Below are 11,474 nucleotides of genomic sequence, written 5' to 3'. Positions count from 1 at the left end.
TCATGTTCATCATTGACCTCTCCAGTCCCTCCCTCTGTGATGTAGAGCTCTGTGTAGATCTGGTTCAGAGGGGTTGGACTTCCTGCTGTAGCGATTCCCTCAAACACAGACTGGAACTTCTTCTTCAGACCAGATTTAAGTTCATGTTGACCAACTGCAGCAAGATGTTCTGAGTGAAAAGACAATTACACAGACAAATAAACAGTTATTGATGGTTTATTTAATATCTTATTCCACAGACATCAATACTTGATTGAATATTTGATTGAATTATAAGGTTAAATCTCAGAGATTCTCTTACTTCTCTGGAGTTGCTCAACCAGCTCCTCCTGCTTCATCCTCCTCAGGAAGTTTAGTGTGATCTTCATCACTGCCTCTCTGCTGCTCCTCCTCTGCTCTTCATCCTCACCTTCCAACTCCTCCTCATCATTTATCTGACTCTCTGACCATTCTGGTTCATCTGGACTCAAAACCTTCTGGATCTTCTTCAGCTCTTTCGTCACAAAAGTGACAATGTTGTCCTTCAGTAACTGGAACACAATAATAAATGAATATATCAGGCTAAAATCATGCAGCCAAATATTGCACAGACTGACAGCCCTCTGGTCAGTATGTGCAGCATGGAGATGACTGTGAAAAGATCCCATGGAAACGTTGTTGTACAGACCATAAATATGGAGTCCAGCTGTGTTTGATGCTGTTGGCCAGATGGACCACTGGGAATCTCTGATCTCTTCTGGCTCATTCTGTGGATAAACCATGAAAATTTTGCTCACATAGTATCTAGCCACCCAGACACACATTTCACTCACAAACAAATAATAAACGTCCCTGAATGGATATATTTTGGCTGACTGAATCAGATGACATTCTGTAGTGCTGAAAGATTACACATGTTGTTTATATATATCAAAAAGTAAAACCACAATGAAAGTAAACTACTGAATGAAATCTAATTTATATCATAATTTTATTGTTGTTTCCATATCAGTTGAAATAAACATTCCTCTACATATTCTACAACAGTGACCCAATCAGAGTTAGATAAGTCCAAGCCAAATATTTCACTTTAACAAGAGACAAGTGTTTAATGATGGTGACTAATCAATGAGGCCCAAAATCAACAAGACCAGATCTGTTAAACATAATATAGAAGCATCCAGGACGCCTCCAACAACATCTGTTCTTTCCACCTGGTTGGAATAAAAACATTTCAGGCTGACTCAGTGTTCATAGTTGCAGCAGTTAGATACAGCTCACCTCTCTGGTGGTGGAGGTTGATCTGATTTAAATTCAAACCATATATCCTTTGAATCATGGCTTTTGAAGGACAGGTCCCTGGGTTCATGCTCATTTTTAAGTGTGACTTTCTCCATCCTAAAAAAAAAAAGAACAGAAAACTTTTGTAGTGGACAGGGCTTATCATTTTAAGAAGCTTTGATTAAAACTGCTAAAACATAATTTGCTAGTGTTGCTGTTAAGCTGATGTAAGTTCTTGTTAAACAGAGAAATGGGATAAAATAAAATTTGCTATTCTGTTTGCAAATACAGAATGTTCCACAATTATGCAGGAATGATGCACTACACAATTTAACCAATGTAGACTCACTTTGTTACATTTCAATAGTCAGGAACAACAGTATCTATTTAAAATTCACAGTTGTGTTCACATACTAAATTCATATGGTCATGAGTTGACAGATTCACACAGTGAGTCAATCAAATCAGAGCTGATGATCAAAGAGGATCATCAGCTCTGATCATCCTTTACATCCTTAGTTATATGGTATAGGTCTGGTGGAAAAAAACTGGAAATATGTTGGAAGCTGGTGATTCTGTCCATCTGTGTCCTGCTGGAGCCCAGAGCTCTGACCAACAGGCTGCTGTCACTCAGCTGCTTCTGCATCACTGACTTGCTGTCTGGAAGAAACACTGATACCAGGCTGAGCTGCTCTGTTCAGTCTGGATGAAGCAGCAAAGAGGAGCAGCAGCAGCTTCAGCACCACGTCTGATTGGGCCTGATGTAGTGAACGCTGTGTGAAAAGGGCTGTGGACACTTAGAGATGGTGACCTCACCTCTGACCTTTGCTCTGGCTCCCATCTTCCCCACACAGAGTGGTTTTAGAGGGAGGGACTCCCTCCTCTCTGTCCTCACACTGATCCATGCTGCTGAATTCACTTCAGCTCACACACACTTTCTGGCTTCACCTGCAGAGGAAACACACATCATTCATCAGCTCTGATCATCCTTTACATCATTAGAGCTGGAAAAAGACCAGCTGCTCCTCCTCTGATTGGCTCTTCTCTGCTTCATGTCAGTGTCAGTTGGATGCAGTCAGACAGCAGAGAGGCAGAGGAAGCTGCATCAGCTGCTGCACTTCTACCATCAGTCCACTAGATGGAGACACGGAGCTACATTTACATTCACTGATTCACTCTGGAAGCTTCAATCCATCACATTGACTCAGTTCAACATTTGAAACCATTTCAGCTGATAGATGAAACAGCAGAGGATCATTGTGGTACAGAACATCAGACTTATTTTTACTGGCTAGTTTTCAGAGAATTTTAAATCAGAAAATACAAACTGAGACATACTTTAGATCTCAGCTGCTGGGAGGAGTTGAATGAAGAAAAGATAATTTTTTATTGTACTTTCACCATAAGATAAACTGAAGCTAAATCAAATTGAACATCTGACAAATGAAGAAATGAAGAAATTGTTCAGGAACAAACATAAAGTAAAGGAAGGAAGTTATTAAGATTTGAGCAGAAACCAGAGGTTTTCCAGACATCAGAGAGCAGAAACAAACTGGACAGATAGTTAAGGCAAAGTTCAATTATAAAACAAAGCAAACTTACAGTTTGTTCATATGGTTCAACAAGTTGAAGTGTGGACCCAGCCGACTGTGACAGAGTTTAACTGGTTCCTGAAATGAATTGGAGCTGCACCTGGAATGGAGGCGGGACACGTAGGAGGGGTAGCAGGTCAGGTCAGTTAATATCAAAATGAAAAATAGACATCCTGGAGTTTTTCTGAGCACCAAAAACACATGGAAAATAAAATGTCATTGTGAATTTGAGTAAATATTAAGAACAATGATGAAAATTTGACATAAAATGGTTTATGATGAGGTGATTAGAGCTGCTGGTTGCTTCTCGCCTCAGTGAACAATACACGTTCTGACTGGTCTGACTGGTCTGACTGGTGAGTCAAAGAAAAAAAATCACGTGATGATGTCTGAAGATATGAGCTTCTCACATGACTCCCAGTGTGAACACAACTAAAATTTTATTTCATTATTTTGCTGATCCATGTTCTGTTCTGGAAGCTGAACTGATAATCAGCTTTAAGTGGGAACCAACTGGATTTTTTATTAGTGGGGATTTGTCTCCCTCAGGTGGTACAAACGTCAACTGTTTGATGTCAGTGTAGTAAACCCATGTCGTTTTCATAAATAAAACCAGGTACTACAGATAAGTTAAAAATAAAACATAACCTCTTCCACTTAATATAGTTATAGCAATAATACAAATGACCATTATATGTTTGAAATGAGAAAAATGTAATAAACATCACTACACAATAACAGTGTTATTAAAGGTTGTTAGTCATTTAACAGAAACTAAACCAATTTATGGAAGTAACACTACAGAGAGCAAATCATGTGGTTAGTTTGTTTTGAGATAATTTCAGACTAATTTATTAGATATGATCGTACATTGAAAACTCCAGCCTGAGGGACAATAGCATCTTCGTACTATAAGGCTGTCACCAGATATCGAGCACAACCATCTTGTGCCCCTTGCCTCAATATTTAAATTTAAAGTGATTCCAAATATAAAAAAAAAGAATTAAAACACCTCCCCACCTTTGTCTTAGCTAGTTATGTATGGTCAGTTCAAGGTTCCAAAGCAGCTTTTTCAATGGGAACAGCAAGAGTTTCTCCAAATGCCTTCTGTTTTTCAGGTCATCACACTGACCTGATGTTAAGGTTAAGTTTTTAACTTTTATTTAAGTTTTAACCTTGAATAAAGATTAAAAACTCACCTGATTAGAGTTGCATTTGATTGACAATAACTGGAAAATTGATCTGTATATTTGATGTATATTTGCTTGATGATTTTGATGATGGCATTTGACAAAATGCAATGTTTCTTGATGTTTCATAACTTGTTACTGTATTATGTCCTATGGTGTAAAGCACTTTGAACTGCCTTGTTAAAATATGCTATATAAATAAACTTGACTTGACATAAGTTAACCTAGATATCAACAAAAGGTAATATCTAGGTTCCCTTTTGGTGAACCTAGATATGAAATGTTTTTTTATCCCATAATGGGTATTTCATACCGGGAGGAGGGGAAGACCCAGGACACGCTGGAGGGACGATGTCTCTCAGCTGGCCTGGGAACGCCTTGGGGTTCCTGGAGGAGTTGGAAGAAGTGGCTGAGGAGAGGGAAGTCTGGGCCTCCCTTCTGAAGCTGCTGCCCCCGCGACCCGACCCCGGATAAGCAGAAGAAAATGGATGGATGGATGGATTTATTTTATTTTGTCCAGTATTGACAGGTTTTAAAGCTTGCCCTAAACAAAATCTCACATCCCCTGATCCTTTCTACAAGCCAAAGCTGTTTGTATCCTAGACAGAAAACCAGTTGAACAGACCCTGACTGAACTTGCCAACAGAGGAGACATAATTCTCAATTTGACTCTCTAATCATTTATTTCCTCTACTGCCAACTCCAACTCTTCTAACCAGTCTCACCACTCAGTATACACCCATAAACATTTCTGTAATTAACCTTGGGTGAGGCCATCAACCAACAATAAGCTCATCTGACTTACCCAAAGTCTTTCACCACAGGGGGAAGCAGCTTAAGCAGTGTTTTTTTCTCACCAATCTGTATTTCAAACAACTGACTACATTTTACCTAAGACATTCACCAGTTACTCTTTACAAAACATATTAAATAAAGGGCACACCTTTTAATTAATGACCATTTATGTTTATGACATGTGCTTAGGGTTACCTAGGAGATGTTATTTTTTTCAAAATCTTTGGATACTGGATACAGGACACTAAGGAATCTGCAGAGGTTAAATATAAACTATTTAGAAGCCACAGAGCCATGTACAAAAACCTTCCAGCATGGAAACCCGTGAGGATGTATCAAGTCACCAACTCTGCAACAATCCATTCTCCTGAATGAGCATACTGAGCATGATGTGGCTATAAAAAGGACAACTCCTCTTCATCAGGAAGGTGCTGTGTGTCTGATTAGTGCTGCCAGGCTCAGCACTATGGGAGCAGAAGTGCAAAAGATCCAGGAGTTCTTAACCAAGAGTAATTTTTCTAGGTCGAAGCGATAGTAGAAAGTTTACAGTAACAGCAGTTAGTTTAGTTGTTTCATTTAGGAGAGAAGCATAGCTGAACAGACTTGAATTGAATTCAAATACTTTATTATTCCTGAGGCACAATTTACCTGCAGTAGTCTCCACAGTCCACATAAAACAACATCACTCACAAGAACAAAGCAAAAGAACAAAACACACATTTAAAACATTATATCAGAACTCTAAGAATTACAAATAATCTATAATTATTTAGAGTGGCGGGACTGAGAAGATCAACTTGTGAGGTGGTAGAAATTAGGTAATACTGATCTGTAATGACTGAGTACCCTCAGTGGTGTACTGAGTGGATAAGAACAGTAAAACCTGGAGGAACGTCTGTTAAATTATAGGGCAGCTTTTTGATCTGAATCCTGTATTATTACTACTTTAAAGGATTAAAATGTTGACCATGTGAGGTAAATGCTGTCTCATAAAACAATGCTCAAAAGACTGCCGATAATCTCTGATCCCCACATTAAGCTCAATATAAGAAATCTGCTGTTAATATGAGGTGTGTTCAGTTGGGTTAAAAAACCTCAAAGTTCTTCTCTTTAGAGAGTTTTAAGAAACTCAGTCTACAATAATATGGTCAATTTTCTGTAGAATTACAGATTGTTCAAATTATTTTCCCCAGAAATTTAGAAAAAAAGTGAAAAGTGAATTATATTTTTTCAACATAAACTGATTAGCTTTATTTATTGATATTAGCTCATTTTTATTGAACATTTCAAAGGTTACAGTCTGTATAAGTATATTTCTGCACTTTCATCACAGCTGAATGGTAGATATTAAAATAATAATAATAGAAAGGGAAACATCTTGAAATCATATAAACAACAATGGAAAAAGCTAATAATACATTTAAACAACAAACAGGACTGCAACATTTATTTTTTTTATTCAATAGGTCTGTTCTCTAATACGGATACATCAAAAATGGGTGTTTTCTCCCTTTTTTCCACTTTATTTCTCCAGTTAACTGTACTAATCTGTCTTACTTTGTTTTTGCAGGTCAATACATATCAATGAAATTCTTTAGACATTTTACAGGGATACAAAGTGATAAGTATCTTTAGAATCAAAACCAGACTTGAATAGGATTGAACATAGTCTTTGACATTCAAGAACACATTCACACTCTGATGAAGGCAATCATCAGTCTTAGTGTCTATAATTACAGACTGTGACTATAATTACAGACTGTGACTATAATTATAGACTGTGGCTATAATCCACAGTCTGTGACTGTGGATTATAGCCACAGCTACAGACTCACTGAGTCCCAGAGATTTTGTGTCATCAGCCTTTCTGAGCAAAGGCAGCAGCCAAGGTGGGTGAAGTAACTTTCCCAAGGACACAATAAGAGGCAGATTGAGTGGAAATCCCCCCATTGTTCCAATATTGTTCCAATATTACTATGTAGAATATTAAACATCTTTGCACTACTTTAATTATGCTGTTATATATTAAAATACATGTTATAATCAGAAATATTTTCAAAATATGTGTATGAGTGAGAAAGTCTTAAGTGTCCAAGATTAATTTCTGTGTAATAAAACAGGATCAATCATTTTTAATAAATATATTGTGCAACTGAATCCTCTTGGTAAAGTTATGTTGAAAGAGTCCCAACCACTGATGCAGACAATATTTGGTGTGTAATAGACAGAAACAGAACAAATAAGAACAATTCTAATTTCCATGTGTCTGTTTTCTCAGAGACTCTTTAACCTTAACATAGAAAGACTGAGGAATCAGGAAAGATTCTGAATCCAGCATAAAGAGGTTCAGTGAATGTGGTGTTGAAGGTGTGGATGTGGATCAGTGTGTCAGATGAGACTCTATAAAAAGACAAAATCCCAGCAGGACAGTCCACATACACTGCTACTCTGTTGGAGACATAGAAGGTGGAGAAGGGGGAGGAGGAAGAGGAGAAGAGGATGGGTGTTTTTTTGGCATTATGCCAGACAGAATAACCTTTATCAGAGCAGAACAAACTCCAGGACTGATGATTCCGTCCAAACCAACAAGCATCACTGTATCCTCTAATTCTAATTCCTCTGTAGCTCACAGATATATCCACTTCTCCTCTCACCTCAACCTCCCAGTAACAACGACCAGTCAGACCAGTTTGACAAAGCAGCTGAGGGACATCAAATCTATCTGGATGATCAGGATAAGACTGACGGTCCTTCACACGTGTCACCTTCTTGTTGTTGTCAGACAATCTGAGCTCTCTGTTCACTGTGTTTAAGTCGACTGTGAGTTGACAAGAATCTGATGAAGAGAAAAAAGACAACCCCGTTACTGATAATTAACACATTTATGACACATGAAAAGTGAAACAAGTTGAAAATTGTTGCATGTAAGCTGCTTTGTTGTTATTCATAAAATGAAAAACACACTTACACTTCTTCAGACCTGGTGTCAACCACTGGACACCGGCAGGGTCCGCTCTGAAAAGGCAAAGGTCAAGGGTCAGACCATCAGTCTCTTTCAGCAGCAAGCACAGACATTTTATGGCAAGATAAAAATAAAAAAATACTTTATTTGATACTTAACTACTAAGAACTACAGAAGATAAAATGAACACTTTAGAAATCAATTAATAAAAATAATTTAAAAGTACCGAAAAGATAGATTTTCCTAAGACAGTTGCTTGGTTCAAAATCCAAAAGGAGGAACCACCAAGTCATCATTCAGTCTTGAGCCAAAAGCAACTGCTGCTGGTCTCTGAGAGCCAGTCAGACAGACTCACAGAGTGATGCTCATCCCTCCAGTTGTAGAGGCGGTGGACAGATGTTGGTTTAAAACAGTAAATGTCCAGGTGGGACCTTAAAATGAACATAGCTCTTTTCCACAAGTAATTCAGTGGTGTAAAAAAATAGTTTGCCCACTTTCAAATTTGTTCTGTTTTTGTGACAATGTTTCAGATAATCATTTATGATTTTATCACTTGTGGCAGGTCACATGTGGAAACTTATGCGTCACAAAAAATATTTATATCCAGGAAAAGAAAGAGAAAAAGATAAAACAGAGCTTGTTTTTATTTTTTCTCTTCTACTAAACTCTCTGTATCAGGTGTCTCCATACCTTAGAGTGGTTAGTCTCCATTGTGAATCATTCAGTCCGAACGACAGCTGTTTCACTCCCAACTCTCCAGGACAATTGTAGCTCAGGTCCAACTCTTTCAGATGAGAATGGTTCATGGCCAGAGCAAAGGCCAGATGAGAACAGCCTTCGTCTGTGATTAAACAGCCCGACAAGCTAAAAGCAAAGAAAATTCATAGCTTTTTTCAAAAATGACTCAGGTTGAATCAAATTTCTACAAAATAGTTTTTCCAAATAATAAAAACTAAGAAACAATTGCAACTGATTAATAAATCAGAAAATCTTGAAATATTTCTTCTTGATAATAAACACATTCTATAAACATGGATGCATTCAGGCCCTACAGTTTTGTAAAGTGAGTGTAATATGTTTATGCACATGGATTCATGTTACTATGTTTGTTTTCAAACAAACAATAATTATCAAAGAAACTCAGCAAAAATAAAAAAAGATAAAAGTATAAAAGTTCTTGTATAACAGAACCCAATAAAGGAAATGTAGCTTGTTTAGTAGGGTCATTTTATAGGAGACAAATTATTTTTAGAAATAATTTTCCTGACAGGAGTTACTTTATAGCACCTGCTAGAAGGAAGAAGCTGGAAACACTATGAAGGCATAGTGAATGGTACTCTGTGATCCAGGTAGGTTTCCTGACCACACAGGCATTGTGCGGCTCAGCAGTAAGTGTTGAATTGAACCAGTAATTTTGTTGGGAGAAATTTTTTGTTTTGTGTTTCATTGTAATCAAACTGTATTAGGAGATGTTAAAATATGAGAATTAATTTAATAAATGTCTTATAAACCAATGTCAATGCATTTTTATGAATCAAACACTCCTAGTTTTCTCAGCAGGTGGAGACGTTGATAAACCTTTTCAGAAATGAGGGCCACATGCAGGGAGAAGGAGTCAATTATTCATTTCTATCCAGAGGAATTTAAAGAATTCAACCAGCTCCACTGATACTGGAAAACCAATTACTTAACGAGATGCTCCAAAATCTGATCCTTGTCAGTACAACACAGCTTTTTTCTTTTGGGGACATTTTCAACACGAGTCCTGTACAAAAGTTTGGACCAAGTTGCTAACCACTTTCCCATGTCTGGTGCATTTAGAAAGAGAATTAAAAAAATCTGTAGCTTACCTGAGAATTTCTAGTTTGCAGTTTGGACTCTCCAGTCCAGCAGAGAGAAGCTTCACTCCTGAATCCTGCAGGTCGTTGTTACTCAGGTCCAGTTCTCTGAGACTGGAGGACTGGGAGCTGAGAGCTGAGGACAGAGCTTCACAGCTTCTCTCTGACAGGTTGCAGCAACTCAGTCTGAAGTAGAGCATAAAAATGTTTACTAATTTATTTTAAATCAATTCTCTTCAGTTATTTGTACTGCATATCCTCAGTTTCAAATAAATATCCTCTAAAGACACTTTGCAAAGAAATAATCTGATCAATGTAGTTATATAGGCACATTTAAGTCTTGTAGTGCAGCCAAGTTCAATTGATCAAACACATACAATTTTTCCATCTAAGGAAACCTAGTTGATTCCATCGAGTCAATGACTCTGCAGCAGTCTCTCCCTGACATTGAGGATGAAGTGACTCACTGAGTCAATCAAGTAAATAGCAGTAGGAACTCCTTTTGGTCCCCTTAATTTGCTCTGGATGAGAGACTCTGCAGAGTTTACAACTCCAAACAGCCACTTTTTCTGACTTACAGAATATTTACCATTCTGACTTTTTATGATCAACTGAATGTTATTATATTATTCTCATTGATTTGAAATGGAGTACATAATTTTAGGTGGATGTGATGCATTACTAAATTGAAGGTATGCTATTTTCCTTAAACTGAATTTGGTGTAGACTGTTTCCTCATGTCTAGAATTGAACTAGTTTGTATTGTAAACTGTGTCGTCTTCATTATTTTATTCCATTGGATGTGATTTGAGATAGATATAAAAACCAGAATTTGGCTTGAAAGGAAAATTCTTTTCCATGATCATTACCTAAGGGTCTTCAGGCTGTGATTTGAACTCTCCAGTCCATGTAACAGAAGCTGCACTCCAGAATCCTTCAGATTGTTATTACTCAAGTCCAGTGTTGTAACAGTAGTGGACTGGGACCTGAGGGCTGAGGACAAAGCTTGACAGCTTTTCTCTGAGAGGTTACATCCACTCAACCTAAAGGGTCAATAATAAATATATAATTAACATACATAATCAGTTCTATCAACAGCAAATATAATACAGAATAAATACTTGACCAAGCATATTTGATTTGCTTGACATCCAAAAGATACAAATGTATAAATTATGGTATAAAAGAAAAGTATTTACAGAGCTTTGTTGGAGGCTTTAACCACTGGCAGCAGCTTCAGAAAAACATCCTCTGAAGCAGAATATTTTTTCAGATCAAACACATCCAGATTTTCTCCTGATGACACTAAGATGAAACCCAGAGCTGACCACTGAGCAGGAGACAGTTTATCTGTGGAGAGACTTCCTGAACTCAGAGACTGTTGGATCTCCTCCACTAGAGAACGATCATTCAGTTCATTCAGACAGTGGAACAGATTGATGCTTTTCTCTGCAGACTCATTCTCACTGATATTCTCCTTGATGTATTGAACTGTTTCGTGATTGGTCTGTGAGCTACTTCCTGTCTGTGTCAGCAAACCTTGTAGGAGTCTCTGATTGGTCTGCAGTGAAAGTCCCAGGAGGAAACGGAGGAACAAGTCCAGGTGTCCATTTGGACTCTGTAAGGTCCGGTCAACAGCTTTATGATGGAGCGATTTTAGTTTTGGCATTTGAAAAAAAGAATACCTTTTTGAGGATGTTTGTGGTTCTTCCATTAGATTGACTCCAGACTTAATGAATGTCAGATGAACATGAAGAGCAGCCAGAAACTCCTGAACACTCAGATGGACGAAGCAGAACACCTTGTCCTGGTACAGCCCTCTCTCCTCTCTAAAGAT

The 11,474-nt window shown here is 37.7% G+C and overlaps 1 protein-coding gene across 10 annotated transcripts in view; it reads right to left on the bottom strand.

Annotated features, from left to right (window-relative positions):
* The window catches only part of LOC106936810 (NACHT, LRR and PYD domains-containing protein 3-like), a 68,946-nt gene that overhangs the window by 8,026 nt on the left and 49,446 nt on the right, over positions 1–11,474 (bottom strand). For 6 of the 10 annotated variants that reach the window (XM_015018022.1, XM_015018024.1, XM_015018027.1 and 3 more), the window contains 2 exons: positions 10,507–10,680; positions 9,650–9,823 (listed from right to left, as the gene is read on the bottom strand). The exons of 1 other annotated variant lie outside the window; for it this stretch is intronic. In XM_015018022.1, coding sequence (XP_014873508.1) covers positions 9,650–9,823; positions 10,507–10,680 — 348 coding nt within the window. Of the gene's footprint in view, positions 1–9,649; positions 9,824–10,506; positions 10,681–11,376; positions 11,463–11,474 lie in introns of all 10 variants that reach the window. 3 more of the 10 variants (XM_015018032.1, XM_015018031.1, XM_015018026.1) reach the window with 3 other exon arrangements.

Source organism: Poecilia latipinna, unplaced genomic scaffold (genome assembly GCF_001443285.1).
Source record: "Poecilia latipinna isolate Pla-1442-1.1 unplaced genomic scaffold, P_latipinna-1.0 Scaffold2219, whole genome shotgun sequence".
Lineage (NCBI taxonomy): Eukaryota > Metazoa > Chordata > Actinopteri > Cyprinodontiformes > Poeciliidae > Poecilia > Poecilia latipinna.
Note: the sequence above shows the minus strand (reverse complement) of the source record. Positions and strands in the feature narration are given on the sequence as shown.